Source organism: Ursus arctos, unplaced genomic scaffold (genome assembly GCF_023065955.2).
Source record: "Ursus arctos isolate Adak ecotype North America unplaced genomic scaffold, UrsArc2.0 scaffold_7, whole genome shotgun sequence".
Lineage (NCBI taxonomy): Eukaryota > Metazoa > Chordata > Mammalia > Carnivora > Ursidae > Ursus > Ursus arctos.
The window spans coordinates 34,830,238-34,846,597 of record NW_026623089.1 but is presented as its reverse complement, the minus strand read 5'-3'; the positions used below and the strand labels follow the sequence as shown (position 1 = coordinate 34,846,597).

The 16,360-nt window shown below is 41.6% G+C and overlaps 2 protein-coding genes across 3 annotated transcripts in view; one reads left to right on the top strand and one right to left on the bottom strand.

Annotated features, from left to right (window-relative positions):
- Nucleotides 1-5,787, bottom strand: part of HTR7 (5-hydroxytryptamine receptor 7) — a 76,282-nt gene extending 70,495 nt beyond the window's left edge. For both annotated transcript variants that reach the window (XM_026481639.4, XM_026481638.4), the window contains exon 1: nucleotides 5,112-5,787. In XM_026481639.4, the coding sequence (XP_026337424.1) occupies nucleotides 5,112-5,656 (545 nt within the window). In that variant the 5' untranslated portion in view covers nucleotides 5,657-5,787. The remainder of the gene's footprint in view (nucleotides 1-5,111) is intronic.
- On the top strand, nucleotides 5,762-6,355 carry LOC125282761 (translation initiation factor IF-2-like). Its single transcript, XM_048219019.1, has one exon. The coding sequence runs from the start codon at nucleotides 5,762-5,764 to the stop codon at nucleotides 6,353-6,355; it is 594 nt and encodes a 197-aa protein (XP_048074976.1).
- Nucleotides 6,356-16,360: the final 10,005 nt, after the last annotated feature.

Genomic DNA, 16,360 nt, shown 5'->3' with positions numbered 1-16,360 from the left:
GACACAGAAGAGAGAAAGAATGGGACAGTAAAATTATTTAAAAGAGATAACAACAAACTGATTAGAAGCATCAAAGCACAAATACAAAAATTACTAAGAACTCCAGTAGGGTTGACAGCAAATAAACAGCAAAAAATAATCAATAATGCCACATCTGGGGACATCATAGAAAAACTGATGAAAACTAAAGACAAAGAGAAAATCCTAAAATCAACCAGAAGAAAAAAGACACATTATCTTCAAAGGCGTAATAATACTGTTGGTTAATGGCTGATTTTTCAACAGAAATGATGGAATCCTAAAGACAATGGAAGAATGGTTTAAAGTGCTGAAAACCCCTCAAACATAGAATTATGTACTTAGAGAAAATGTCATTCAAAAATGATGGCAAATTTAAGACAATTTCAGATAAATAAAAACTGACAGTATTTGTTACAAACAAACCCTCACTTTAAAAAAAAATCCTATTGAAAGTTTAACTGGGCAGAAGAAAATAATCCCAGATGAAAGCATGGTAATGTAGGAAAAAACTAAAGAGCAATGCAAAGGTAAATGTGTGGGGAAATAAGAATGAATACTGACTATCTAAAATAACAAAAATAATATCTAATAGATCTTTTAAATATGTAGATTAAAATACATGACAACAATAATGCAAAGGATGAAAGGGTGTAAATAGAATTAAAATACAATAAGGAATCTTACTATACAGTATTATATTTACCCAAAACAAATGAAAACATGTCCACAAAATGACTTGTATACAAATAAATGTTTATAGCAGCACTATTAGTAATATCCAGAAACTGGAAAAAATTCAAATGTCTATCTACAGGTGAATTGAAAAACAAATTAAATGGAATACTACTCATCAAAAAAAAAATAATAATATAAAACAAAATAAAATACCAACAGACTATAAACTGTAGATGAATCACACAGATACTATATTGAGCAAAAGAAGCCAGAATTAAAAGTACATACTATACTGCTCCATTTATATGAGGTTCTAACCAACAAAACTAATTTACAATACTAAAAGTCAGGACAACAGTTATCCCTGGAGTATCAGAAACTGGGAAGGGTCAGAAGGGGAACTCTGGGAGGATGGTAATGTTCAATTTCTTTATCTAGTGGCAGATTAAATCAAAGTGTTCGCTTTATGGAAATTCATCAAGATCTACGCTTAGGATTGTTCATTTTCTGTATGTATTTCCAAAAGACATTAAAAAATATTTTTCAGATATAATGAAAGTTATACAAAGAATAGCAAGACTGTATCAACCATCAAGATTAGAAACAAAACATTACCAGTATAGTTGGTATGCGTGCTACTCCCTCATTACACCCCCACCCCTCCAGAGATAACCACTCCCATGAGTGGTGTTCATCATTTCTCTGCACTTTTTTCTTTTACTCCTTATATAAACTCACCTAAACAATGTATAGAGCTCTTTTGCATGTTTTTAAATTATATATAAAATATAATTTGATTTCTATTTTTAATTTTAACGATTTATTTATTTATTTGAGAGAGAGGGAGGGAGAGAGCAAGTAGGGAGAAGGGCAGAGGAAAAGAATCTCAAGCAGACTCCCTGCTGAGCGCAGAGCCCCACCTGGGGTTCGAAGATCTCAGGACCCTGAGATCATGATCTGAGCCAAAATGGAGAGTCAGACGCTTAACCGACTGAGCCACCCAGGGGCCCCTGATTTCTATTTTTTTTTAAAAGATTTCTTTATTTATTTATGTGACAGATAGAGACAGCCAGCGAGAGAGGGAACACAGCAGGGGAGTGGGAGAGGAAGAAGCAGGCTCCCAGCAGAGGAGCCAGATGTGGGACTCGATCCCAGAACGCCAGGATCACGCCCTGAGCCGAAGGCAGACGCTTAACGACTGCGCTACCCAGGCGCCCCCCCTGATTTCTATTTTTAAAAGATCATCCGGAAAGTGGCATAAAGGAACTTTCTAAAATTAGAAAAATATGTTATATTCTGATTGGAGTATTGGTTACATGGGTATAGACATTTGTCAAAACACATCAAGGTGTGCATTTCACTATAGGTAAATGCTATCTCACTTAACACAAATTTTTTTTAAAAAAGATTACACTAGCTACTTCATGGGCAACGGACAAGAGATGGTCAGAAATGAAACCAGGAAGGCCAGTTAAAATATTTCAGTAGACCTGATAGTGCCAAACTCATCTACCTGAGGAAGAAGGAAATAAAGACAGCCTGTGGGCACAGTTCCCTGAGCAGCTTAGCTGAAGTGGAACAGTAACTGCAGAGACAAGTAAGGCCAAAGGAAAATAGAAGATCAAGCTTGACCCGGTTGAGAGGAAAAGCTGAAGACAAAGAAGAGAAGAGGGATCAAGGAAGGAACAAAATCCTTGAGATGAGAAGGGATGGGATGTGAAGTGCAGGTGGTTTGGTCTTTGCCACGCCACAATGTCTTCTAGCCTTTTAATTGGACAGAAATAAAAAAGGGAACAGATGTAAGAAAGATTGTTTGGTAGTGGAAAAATAATGAGGCTCTCATTCAATGACTGCTACTTTTTCAATGATCATGAATCATTATCTGAGAAGGATGGGGAAGGGAGTGTTGAAGCCTCCACAGAAGAACAGCATGAAATTGCACTGAAAAAGGCTAGAAACGCACCCCTGTAAGGTAGGGGTGTGGCTAAGAAAAACCAAAGGTTCCATTTTGGACATGTAAAATGCTCAATAGATATCCAAACTCTCGCAATACAGTAAGAGTTCAAAAGCAGGAATACTACTATTCATCCTTGATTATGCTGTACAAAGTACACTGTAACCTAACCTTGTACTCAAGAGGGAATGAATACATGAAGATTAAATTTTTTTGTATTTTCTTAGCACATTTGTAGATTCATTGGTCATATTCTACAACAGAACTGAAGAAAACACTCTCTTCAGAAATAATTCACCTTAGATATCGAAGGCATTTTCCTTTTTCTCATTTTTATTTTTGTGTGTTCTTGGAAGAAAAAGCAATCTGTGTCTTCCAGTGTTATCAGTTCTTCATTTTATCTAAAAAAAAAAAAACCCTATGTTCATCCTCCAAAATAATTTTTAAGCAGAATTCACCAATGGAGCAATTCTCATAGGAAATAAAGAGATTGACTATATATCCCTATAGTACCACAATTTGTAACAATCGTTAAGGATATACTGGATGAAGAAACTGGAAGTTCTAGCCAAGAAGGATTAACCTCTGTAATCGAGACATTCCGGCTGCTTGCTGGTAAGTCACATGTGCACACTGAGTGAAGAAAGCCTTTAGCTCATGTACAGGAATCTCAGGGTGGTCCCAAGCCTAACCTGAATGTGCCCAGCAGAACAGAAGCACTGGCTGTGTTAGGAGATGAGTAGTATACTGTACTGTTTACGTACCATTTATCAATGATGAAAGGAAAAAAATTATAAATGCATTTCTTGCAGCATAAATTGATACGTGTCGTACTACACTAAATTCCATTTAAAAGGACTCCATTCATTCAAGAAGTGCTGATTTGGTTGACTTAGCAGTCCAGTTTTTATGCTTACAATTCATTTCTATACTTACTATGTATATTGAGTGCACTCTTCTATTTCCTGTTGCCACAGCCACACTCATATGACTGTGAGTGCATATGTTTTTGTCATTCTTAACTACAGTATTTCAGAACTTCAGCTGTCAGGTTTGGAGCTAATATTCTCATATATGCCATTCGTGCACTACTCTAAAAATAATTCCTTGTTTGCTCTCAGAAGCTCCTACCTAACATGATATATAAAATGGCAGGATCAATTCTTTAAAAATTACCTAGATCTTTAAATGCAGCTACAATATAGCTTTTTCTTGAAAATATCCCCTTTCCTATCGTTCCCTTTATTCAATAATTATAAACCCTGGTCAAGCAGTAAAACAGGACAACATGTTAAATATCAACAAACCACAAATAGCAGTGTTTATAGGGAGGAAAAGGAAGAAAATCTCAGTTTCCTGCTAAACCATCCTTTGAGGCACTGTCGTTTTAAGTGTGGAGGCATCAATTATTTCTTCTATGCTGAAAGGTTTACATATTTAAAGGTTCTGTAGGTCCACAAAGAAAATAAGCAATCATTTCTATGTATCTTTAAACACAACAGGATACCAGTCCTGTGTGGGTTTTAAAACACCAGCAGAATTATGTGGGTGAATACTAAGGTTTAATATTTCAGTTTCAGGAGAAACAGAGTTATTAGGTGGCCAAAGAACATTGGAACCATCCTTTGAGTTGTCAGTTGCACAGTGTTTCAGGGACCAAAGACTAGCTCCATTGCAGAATCCTGTAATCCTAGAGTCTGAAGAAACCTCAGGGTCTCCTAGCCCAATCTGACACCCAAGGCTGGAATTTTCCCCCCAGTATCTCTGACAGATGGTCAGCCTCTGTTGCAATTACTCCACTGGGGAGTTCTCAAGAGAAGATTCTCAAGGGATATGATGAAAGGCTAGAACCAACCATTCAAACAAGCTCCAGTCAGCAAGCCTGCAGGATACAGACCGCGATGCCAAACACTAAAATCAGACTTCCCAGAGAATGAGATTCAGAATCAGCAACCATAGGGGTGCAACGTTTAGAAATGTACAACCCCCAATTCTGGAACCATCCTCAGTCCCCTCATTGGCCTGGGGAGCAGTTCCCACAATCTGGAAGCAAGGAGGCTTTTCAATGACTGACTTCCTAAAGAAACGACACTTTCAGACTCACAGCAAGGGTTTGTTGAGCTCAGAAAGAATCACATCCCTTCCTTTTAAAAACCAAGCCAGGGGACCCCCTGCTGGAACTGCTAGTGCTTAAAATACTTTAACTTTGGTCTTAAAACCCTCACTACAGTAAACTAGAACATTTCGGGCTCTTCTTTTAAAGGTGCATATAGGCTATGCTGTAACTGAAGTTGCTCTGGTTGGTGTAGGGTTGATGTGTGGGGGTTGATGTTTTAGGCACAGCCCTTAATCCCGCTGAGGAGTCTGGTTTATCCTCCCAGAAAAGGCGAACGCTCGGGGTGGAGCCACCAGCATAACCCCAGCCGGACCCCGGGACGGGACGGGGCTGCCCGGCCCTTACCTGTCGATGCTGATCACGCATAGGGTCATGATAGAGGCCGTGCAGCACATGACGTCCATGGCAATGAAGACGTTGCAGAAGAAGTGGCCAAAGATCCACTTGCCCCCGATCAGGTCGGTGACGCTGACGAAGGGCATGACCGCCACGGCCACCGAGAGGTCGGCCAGCGCCAGGGACACAATCAGGTAGTTGGAGGGCTGGCGGAGCTTCTTGACGAAGCACACCGAAATCACCACCAGGCAGTTGCCGGCGATCGTCAGCAGCGTGATGAGCGTCAGGATGGAGCCGATCACAACTTTCTCGGCTCTGCCGTAGTTGATCTGCTCCCCGCAGCCGGAGGCATTGTCCGGCGGCGCGTCCCAGGTGGGCACGGGGCTGGCAGTCACCTCCGGTACCCCGCGCAGCAGGTGCGGCGCCCAGGAGCCCGAGACCGGGCCGGCGCCGTCGGGGCTCAGGTCCGGCAGCCCGCGCCCCACCTCCGGCAGGAGCAAAGAGCGGAGGTGCCCGTAGAGGTCCGGGCGGCCGCTGCTGTTAACGTCCATCATCGTGCCGCTGTGCGCTGCTGCCCATGGAGCCGGCGTCCCAGCCACGCGCTCCGGCCGCCGGCCCGGGGGCTTCACCTCGCCGGTTCCGCTCCGCCCGGCCCAGCCATGGGGCCCGCGCCGGCCGCTGGGGGGCGCCTCGGCTCGGCCTCGCGGCTCCGCACGTCCCGGGGCCCCGGCCGCTGCGGACCACGCGGGAGCGCGGCCGCGCCGAGACTCCCTGTGCGAGGCGCCTCCGGCACCGACGGACGTCCGGGACGCGCGGCTCGCCGGCCCGCGGGCACGCTTGGCTGGCCGGCCCGCAGCCCGCGGCAGCCGCGCGCCTCGGCCGAGCGCGTCCGGGAGGCAGCGGCAGAAGTTGCGGAGTGCGCCCCGCCCCTCGCGCCCGCCGCCGCCGCTCCCCTGCGGCAGTCGCGCCGCGTCCCCGCCGCCGCCGCCGCCGCCGCTGCCCGCGCCCCGCGGGCTCCCGGGACGGGCTTCCCTGGCTGGGCCGGGCCGCCGCCTCTCCCGCACCTCCCCGCCGGGCGGGGGGCGGTGCTCCCCGCGCCTCCCGGGATCCCGAGCCGGTTAGCTCACAGATCCCTCTGTGCGGCTGGAGGCGCAGACCCCCTCCGACAGACTCGAGCCTCCTCACAGAATGAACGACACTTGGATGGGGGAGGATTCGGGGGCCGGCGGACGCTCGGACTCATTGCAAAATGAAGAACCTGGAGAGGATTTTTTTTCTTAATTAAAAAACCTTTTCGAGCGCTACACCAAGCAACAAATAGATACTTCCGTTTCCTATTTTGACCACTTATGGGAGAAAGCGAAGACGGAAAAGGAGAAGCAGCCGAATGGGGTGGGGTGGGGTGGGAGCTCAGAAGAGAGCAGGGAGAGGGTGGGATGCCTTCAGGTCTTGGCAGCCAGGAGGAGCTGGGGGGTCTGGGGAAGGGACCAACACGGGGCTTGAAACCCATTGTGACTAACCCTCTAGCGTCTAGAAACAGGCCTCTCAGGCTCTGAAAATAGACCCCGGCTGCTTTTATATTCCGACTTCAAAGCCTAATATACTGAAATGAGGATTAATTTTCCCATGGTATTCTGGAAATCTTGCCCATAAGCGAAGAAATGACGGGTTATAATGTTCTGCAGAAGAATCCTGGAGGTGTATGTTGTCTTAGTGCCCACTGACTAAAATCCCCTTGGTATTCAAACCCTGTCAGAGTGGCTGATTTTTATTATTTGTGAGACTTACTTCACTCCATTTTGTAGAAAGGTTTTATTGGAAACCAAAAGTGATTTCTTTAAAGACTCTAAAAATAATCAAATCTGTTTTCTTTTCTAGTTAGGCCCTAGCAGATTATAAATAGGAAGAAAGGGAACAGAAACGTCAAAATGTATTGATCTGAGAACTGAAAAATACTCTCATTCTTCAAGGTGGGTATTAGCCCTATTTTTCCAGATAAGGAAACACAGTTGTTGCTACTGCATTCAGCTAGTAAGTAATATTTAGGTTTCAAACCAAGGTTTGTCTGCTTACTATGTCCATATTCTTCCCTCTACACGCTCAAAAACAGAATTTTTTTAAGTAAAAAAAAAAAAAAATCCCTACGTGTCAGGGTCTCTCTTCTCACTGAGATAGGCAGACCAATACATTGAGTCGTAGGAAGAGTGGAAGATAGTTACCTAGGCCACAAAGCAATACCATTTAGTAGTTAAGAAAATGGAGGAAGAAATGTCTTCAATCTTACTTATGTTAGTATTAAACATAGTTTCAGACAAAAGAAAACTAGTTTGCAGCCAGAAAGCATCTAAGAAACTGTTTACCCTTCAAGACAGAGAGGGAAATAGAGGTTGGGAGAAGTTTAATGACTTAGCCAGGATCATATACAACGACACTGAAATGGTTCAATTTTCTGCTTTTGAGTTTAGAATTGTCTCAAGGACTCTCAAAAAAAAAAAATGTGGTAATTTCACAAACTACTTTTGACTTTTCTTATTTTAACTTTTTAATCATTATAATTTATTTTGACTTTCCTCCCCCCCCCGCCCCGAATAATCAGGGCAACTTACATCCTGTCTTGGCTCTCGTAAACAATATCCCACATTAATGAATTATACAAAGAATTTTAAATGCAATAGTTTTATTATTTGAATCTACAGTTAATATAATTTGCCACCTACACCCCTACCAGCTCTCACCTGGACTACTCATTCAATAGCAGCTTCTGCTGTTTCTTGCATTCGTTTTTTCATTGTAGGACACAAAAATGCACCAAATAATCAGTAAAATACTACTTTCAAATTGACTTCCTCTTCCATTTTCCATATAGCATCAGGTCCAAACCTCCCTTTTTACAGAGCAGTCACCTCTATTACATTATCCTTGGTGATGGCTGGGTGTATTTCCTTAGAGTTGCTAGGTTTTTAATTTATAAACTGTCACAATGCATAAACATAGTTATTGAAAATCTCAGCTTCTGCAGCATTACCTTGCTTATGTTGAGTTTAAATTTCATCTATCATTTTCCCAAAATCCTGACAGAACTATCTGCAATTCTTTGTTTCCCTCTAACCTTGACTAACAAATAATCCTCTCTTCATAAAAACGCTAAAAATCGCCTGTATACGTTTCCATAATTTTCTCTTAATGAAAAGCTAAAGGTAAAGCTTCACAAAATACCCATAAAATACCTAAACACTCCCCTAAATTTGTTATTTGTTTTGTCCTTGGATTCCTAGTGTTTAAAATCCATACCAAGGTACTGCTTCCTTCACCCTCCCCCTGCCCACCCACTCTTTGGCAGTTACACTGGAGAGAGTAAGAGAAGTGTTGGCATTTAAATCAAATCATGTTGTTCGTTTTCATCTCTTTTATTTCTTTCATTTAAAAAATAACTCTGCTGCCTTAAGAAGTATGAAAACTTGTCTAGATTCTCATTTCCTATAACAGCAGTCTCATAAAATTGTCGATGAGGGCACTGGAGACTACAGGTTTCTGATGCTTCCAACTGGTAATCCCTCTCTCAAAACTGCTCTGGGGTAGTAGAGAAGAGCAGGCGAGGCCTACAACAGGAATTACCGCCTTTTGATAAGCTCTTCCTCCCTCTAGGTACTCATCTACTCACCCACACGCACATGCTCAGTCATATCTATGCAGATGCACACATACCCATCCATAGACATAAGCTTAGGAGAGTCTTTTCCCCTAAAACCAGCATATTCTGACAATCTAGATTTACTTCAAGAAACACAGTAAAATAAAGCTTTCTATGCCATAGGGTCCACTGACAACTCCCTAGTCAGTTAAGTGTACTAACGTCATGCTGCCCGGGGTTCCAGTAATTTCAAATGCCCAACGCGGCTGACTTCCTACAGAGTTACTCTTTTACTTCTCCAAAGTTTTTCAGCTTCTCACTTTTACACTCCATTGCTTCACTCAACTAATCTATTCGCCAGGGTGTCCCTTGATCCCAGAACTGGATGGGAAAAGACTACTAAAGCCAGAATGCTTGGGCAAATGTCCTGCTAAGATGTTTGCATATGAATATCCAGGTAATACCCTACGGCTACCAGCTGGGCTGTGGAGCAGTAGCACAGAGACAGACGTCAGAAGACCCATCCTCATGACAAGGACTGAAATCTGTCAACAGACATTGGGAGGCTCAGTTGAGATAAGAGCAGCTAGCTAGTCTGGAACCAGGACTGCCCCTTTCTCTGTGATGACCCCCTTTACCATAGCTAGTTTCATCCTTTCTAGATTCCTGAAGCATTTTTTTCATATTTTTATTCTAGCATCTACCAGTGCAGTATGCTTTACATTTCCCTATCTTCCCATTAGACTGTGAACTCCCCCAAAACAAGGATATTTTCTTAATTCTGCCATGTGTCAGGTGTTCAATAAACATTTGTCAAATAGGGGCACCTGGGTGGCGCAGTGGTTAAGCGTCTGCCTTCGGCTCAGGGTGTGATCCCGGCGTTCTGGGATCGAGCCCCACATCAGGCTTCTCTGCTGGGAGCCTGCTTCTTCCTCTCCCACTCCCCCTGCTTGTGTTCCCTCTCTCGCTGGCTGTCTCTATCTCTGTCGAATAAATAAATAAAATCTTTAAAAAAAGAAAAATTTGTCAAATAAACTGAGGCAGAATAATGCTTATAACCAAGTGTCATTCATGATGTAAAAGAAATCCTCAGCTTAAAAGTGAATTGTGAGTTTTCTCTTATTTTAGATACATGCATCCTTTAATTATGCTACCTTTGTTTGCATTATCCCTTAAGGCTGATGACAAAAATGTACTTTTTTTCTTTGGTTCCTTCCATTTAGAAAATTTTCATTCTCTTTACAAAATAAGTACAACCTTTAAAAATTCTAAGAAAAAAGAAATAGAAAATCAAAGAACAGATAGATCTAAGAACACTTCTTTTTAAATTACTCAATTTTTTCATACTAGGACCCTTTTGAAATATAAGTGGTACACGCGCACCCCCTAGTGGGAAATCTATTCCTCAATACAAATTCCACAAAGAGAAAAACTCATGGAGAGCTTTTGTCAGGGAAAAAATTCAACAATGTTGGCTTTCATGCTCTGAACCTGAAGGACTAATTAAAAGAAAAATGAAGTTCTTCAATTTAAAGAAATGTAAAGAAAAAATGATAAAAGCAGCATTCACTCAATGATTGAGTCAACATTTACTGAGTGTCTAATACTGCAAGTTATAATACAATAGGCAAAGCCTCATAGTATACCTATGAACTAAAGATGAGCCCACAGGAAAGAGGCATTGAACCTGACTGGAGAAACCAAAGAATTCACAGAGCTAACATTTCAGTTTAACTAGAAATTTCATCAGTAGACTGGAGGAAAGGCGACAGGGTTCCATAAATATGGGGGACACTCTTTTAATAAATATGTTTAGATTCTAATATGTTTAGATTTCGTAAAGATTTTATTTATTTATTTATTTATTTATTTATTTATTTGAGAGAGAGAGCACAGGCAGGGGGAGTGGCAGGCAGAGGGAGAGGGAGCCAGATGCAGGGCTCAATCCGGAGACTCTGGGATCATGACCTGGGCTGAAGGCAGATGCATAACAGACTGAGCCACCCAGGCGCCCTAAATTTAGATTTAAAATAGCTAAGTGAATATTGTCAGTACTTCTAATTTACATGTAGTATTTGTAAATAAAGGTTAAATATACATATATTGACTTATTTAACATGTATTAGATATTATGTATATAAGATGATGACATACATATATGTATGTCTATAAGGGTAATATGTATGTATGTGAGTCACCATAAATCTGAGTGCTATAGATACACAGTGATGCAGGTGTGCTGCATTGCCAACCCAAATAACAGCAGCAGTGTTACTGCAATGACATGATTTTTTGAAATGAGGAACAACTTTCTAGTTTTCTCACAGTTCCAACCAACTCATAATTCCAAGCAAAGTAAAGTATAGTCCTCCCTCTGTTTACTCAATAGTTATATTCCTGGAAACTTCTGTGCATATAAAAAAATTGTGAAAAAATTGCTGTGCATTTATATATAAAACATGTTTAGGTTCTAGATGCAAAAAATTATAAACACACTTCACCCATGCCAGACAAGGAACAAGTGTTCATCCCACTAGACTTTCTCATACACTGCAGGATAGTTACCATCCCTGGGCCCTTCCTGCTAAAGCTAGTATCAGCCAGCCCACTTCTCAATTATTGTGACAACAATAAGACTAAAAAAATACCCACATAAATTTTCAAGTGCCCCACCCCCAGGGTTGGCTAGGATGTGGAAGAGAGGGCATCAACACTGTTGTGGGACATTGATTTAAAGAATGGCTCATCAAACATTTTCTCTAAAGTATAATATATGTATTTTACGTTTTCCAGGCCAAGATGCAAGATTGAAGCCATTATGTAGGTCCTTAAATAGCAAAACTTCCTCGTGTAATTTTCATTCATAGTAATGATATGAATTGAAAAGGACAAGTTAAACAATATTATCATAAAGTTTAAATGTTTAAATCAGAGTACCTTTTTTGGATCATAGTCTTGATGCTACAGTATGAGGTTAGACCATAATTTTCATAGCTGAAAACCAGTTTCTGTGCAGAAAATGACCTAGATTATTCCTAGCCAGATGAGTTTCCCAATGACACAATTTTGTTATCTATGAACAAATCAGTTTATGTGATTCGGGGAGATCCAAATATTTGAAGGAGATATATCGTCAACCAAAAGACTAAATCTGGGGGGGCCTGGGTGGCGCAGTCCTTAAGTGTCTGCCTTCGGCTCAGGGTGTGATCCCAGCGTTCTGGGATCGAGCCCCACATCAGGGTCCTCTGCTGGAAGCCTGCTTCTTCCTCTCCCACTCCCCCTGCTTGTGTTCCCTCTCTCTCTGGCTGTCTCTGTCAAATAAATAAATAAAATCTTAAAAAAAAAAAAAAAAAAAAAGACTAAATCTGACCCAGTCTTCACTGATGAGCCAAGGTGGTGATATTTTCCTTGACAATATTAACAAGAAAATATCTTTCTGCAATTCAAAATTTTTCAACATCCACTTCATCCATTTACAGGTATTTGGAGCTGAGTGGTTAACTACCATGGCTATTATTTTTGTACAGTATTTAAGTTTAGAGCTCAAAATGGTTTCTAGTCAATGGTACAATAAATTGGCTAAAATTCTGTGTCTTGACAAAATCTTGTCACATTGTGCTTATGTTTCATAAGTCTGATGTTAAAAATGACCCCTGCAGGAATCCCATCTGTAGTCATGGTTACCAATTCTGACAAATCTACTTTAAAATTCTCAAAATTCTTCTCCATACACACAAGAAAATCCATTTCCTAATGATGTGCCTTTTCTGGGGGGCTCCATTTCCAGATGATATTTAGTCATATCGAAATTTTCAACAACACAAATAGCTTGTATATATCTACTTGATTATCGCCTGCAATAGAAAATGCCCAAAATAGCTTGATTTTTAAATGTCATTTATCCTGCGAGTTCCAAGCTGTATTTCCAACACACTGAGCAATAGAATTTATAGTTATTATGTTTGCAAATGCTGATTTCTGTTTAGGACCTGTTCTTTCTTTTGCTTTCAATAAACATTCTTTGTAAACTTGCCTTTGGTTAAGAAGTTGTAGTTGCCTGAGCAATTTTTGTTTTCACTTAATATGCCACAATTTCAAGGCAGCATCACTGTGATGGGTAATTTTATCTATCAACTTTACTGGGCCACAGGGTACCCAGATATTTGGTCAAACATTATTCTGGGTGTGTTTGAGGTTTTTTCCCTGAATGAGATTAACATTTGAATCAGTTGGCTGAGTAAAGCAGAATTAACCTCCCTAATATAGGGGGACTTCATCCATCAGGTGGAGGCCTGAATAGAACCAAAAGTCCCATCCTTCCTCAGGTAAGGAAGGATTCCTCCTGCCTGAGTGCCTTCAAGCTGGGACAATGTTTTTTGGTTTTTGTTTTGCGTTTTTTCTCTCATTGGACTCCAGCTGAAATATCAGCTCTTCCTGGGTCTTGAGCCTGCGTCCTTCAAACTGGAGCTACATCAGCAGCTCTCCTGGGCCTCCAGCTGGCCACTCACAGATCTGGGGACTCGTCAGCCTCCATAATCCCCTGAGCCAATCACTCATCTGACACACACACTTTTTTGGTTCTGTTTCTCTGGAGAACCCTGACTAATAGAACCACTTATTTGACCTGTATTAAAAAACCAACCCTGGTTGAAATTTCAGTCCTCCTCTTTCCATTCACTCAGTTTATCATCACACATCTTTCCAAATACCAGTTCTTCCTTCAATTTCTTTCCTAATGTCTTCTTGAGGTGTATTCTTTTGTCACAGGCATACTTTGCATCTTAAAGAGGTAAGAATATTCTTTATTTTCGCAAGGCTAATTTTTATAATATATGAGCCTTTTCTATCTGTTTTTCATTATAAACTTCTGATAGAAATATAGACATAAAAAAATTTCACTTTCATTTTAATTGCACGTTAAAAACAAAAACAAAAACCAACTAGTTAACATTGCAAACAGGGGTAGACTACCCTGGCTCAGAAGATGGATAAATTCAGAAGATATCAGGTCAGTAATGGGAGTTTCTAGGGGAAGACAAAACGATGAGAGAGGAATTATTGAGAGAGCCTTCCCGGATTGGTGAGGTCGTATGGAGTACCATTAGAGTTCTAGGTTTAGCAATTAACTACTGTAGTATGTTTTATTAGGAGCTCTGGAAAAAGACGGGCAGATCATTCACTACAGACTTACCAGCCATGTGGCGAATGGGAGCAAATACAAGTCTGCCTAGAGGAAGGGCACCATTTTTCGATCTGCACCGGAGCTCCTGTAAGTGCTCCATCATTGGGGAAAAAAGAGGGGGTTCTTTTTGGATGGCTGGTGTATCATGCCAGCATACCATATGCATATTTCAGTGGATTTCAGCCATGTGCTTAGATCATTGAACACATCCAACAGCTACAGGAGTGATGATGTGGGTATGAAGGTGAACAAGAGCTCAAGAGTTCATTGATTAAATCTGCAGATTTTGAGGGAGCACTGTCTACTTTGTGCCACTTCCGGATAAACCCTCGACCTCTGCACCTTGTTACTCCTCAGTCCATGCATCAAAATCCAAATCAAGCAATCCCTCTTCCAGGAAAACATCCTTTATCACCTCCAAATCTCTCAAACTCCCCGCAATCTGGGAGAGAAAACCCTGCTAGATGCCTGTGCAAATCGTGTTATAATATTGCTTTTTTGCCTTGTGCCCCCCACCCCCAATCATAAGGTGCCAGGGGACAGGGGCCCAGTGGAGTGCTCATTTACGAAAGGGGAACCAAGTGAAAAGAGGATAAGGCCAAAGATTAGCTGAACACACACTGACTTTTGAAGACCAGCTCAAGAAAGACAGGCCTTTGGGGAGACCAAGAAGGGCTCAAAGGTTGCTTTGGATACCAAAAGCCACCCTTTCTTTCTAAACTCCCCAAGGAACAGGAAATGACTCAAGAGCCATCCATCTTCTCTGACCTCAGATATAATAAGAATAACAATATCTCCCTCACTGGCTGGTTGTGATAATTAATCAGATAATGGATACAAAGTGGATACAAAATGGATACATCAGATAATGGACACAAAGTACATAGAGTAATTATGCAGTACTATTATTTTCCAGGCAGAAATTTTTAGGGTCTCCTTCAAACTTCAGATCCTTGCTGCCTCAGCTTTCCCTGCAGGCCAACTTCTGAACCTTCTTCCTTGTTCCTCTTCCCTATCACCATCCCATCCTATCTTTCCCTTGTCCCTTCCCAACCTCCAACTCTCCCCACTGCTTGCTTTGCCCAGGAGACAGTACAGGAAGAGAAAAGTGAGCCAAATTGCCTGGATCTACATATAGTTCTATCCCTATTACCTGAGCCATAGATTTCTCGGATATAAAATGCAGATGTTGCTAAACAAAAACAAAACAAAACAAAACAAAACAAAAAAAACAGTACCTAACTCACAGTTGCTTTGAAAATTAAATAAGATATCTAAGTACTTACCAAATAGGCTGGCCAAATTAGCTGGCCCTCAGTAAAGTGTTCAGTGATTCTTATTTATTCACTTTCTTTCTCCCCCTTTCTTTTCCTCTTCACCTAGGCCTGCGGTTAAGATAAGAAAAGAAGTCTAAATGGTACAGTTCACAACAAGAGCACCATGACTTTCAAAGAAAGAAGCCCTATTTAGTCTAATGCTGACATCAAAGAATCAGTTATCTTATTCACCTTCACCACACGTTGGTCACATTTCTGACCAATCTAGATTTTGTGGTCATAGGTGAAGATGCCTGTATGATCCTGCAAAATTAACACTAGATTTTCTGATGAAAAGCTGAGTTTGCTTTGCATGACCTTGTTCCATTTACAGAAGTAAAAAATTCTTCTGTTCTTACTTAGGAAATGACAAGTATTGGAAAAAAGCAAAATATTTCTTCTTTACTAAATTTAACCAAAAGGAGAATTGCATGCTACCACAGGGAATAGAGCCCTCTTAAAATTCCCTTCTGAAATCAGGAAAGAAAGCATGTCAAGGAGCACTAATCAAGGTGTGGTCCATAAACCGGAGACTATCTATGTACTGTTTGTTTTAAGTACAGAAATTGAAACTGCTTAGAAATGTTTACGGCACTTTGGTATTGTCTGGATATTTAACCCCCAGTTAGTGGACTCTTCTTATTCGGCCGAGTATAGGCAATTCGGTTGTCGTCAAATCAGTTTTATGAGGCCAGAGCTGCTTACCCGGAATGCACAAGGGACCACGTACCGGTCTGCGAAGAATTGGAGGCGGGGTAGGGTACGTAGGATGGAGTGGAGGCGAGACTGGCCCTTCGTCACAGTTTGAGAAGCACCGATGTAAACTATAGTTCCACAATTTTGTCGGATAATTTATCAATCTTCGAGAGTTCATTGAAATGAGGTCCAAAAATGTGGAAACATCAAATGTGTGGGATATATACCACTTTGTACCCTTCTCAGATGGAAAACTGACACATTCCAATTTTGCATCTCCCTTGTCGAACCTGTCTGGCTAAACCAGTACTGGGGCTCACCGCTCGTCCTAGAGAGAGCCCTGCCATCTCGTGGCTGGAGACGGTGACCGCAAGACAAAGCCGCGTGCTGGGGACCGCCGTTCTGATTGGACAAAGACACCCTTTCTCCGAGG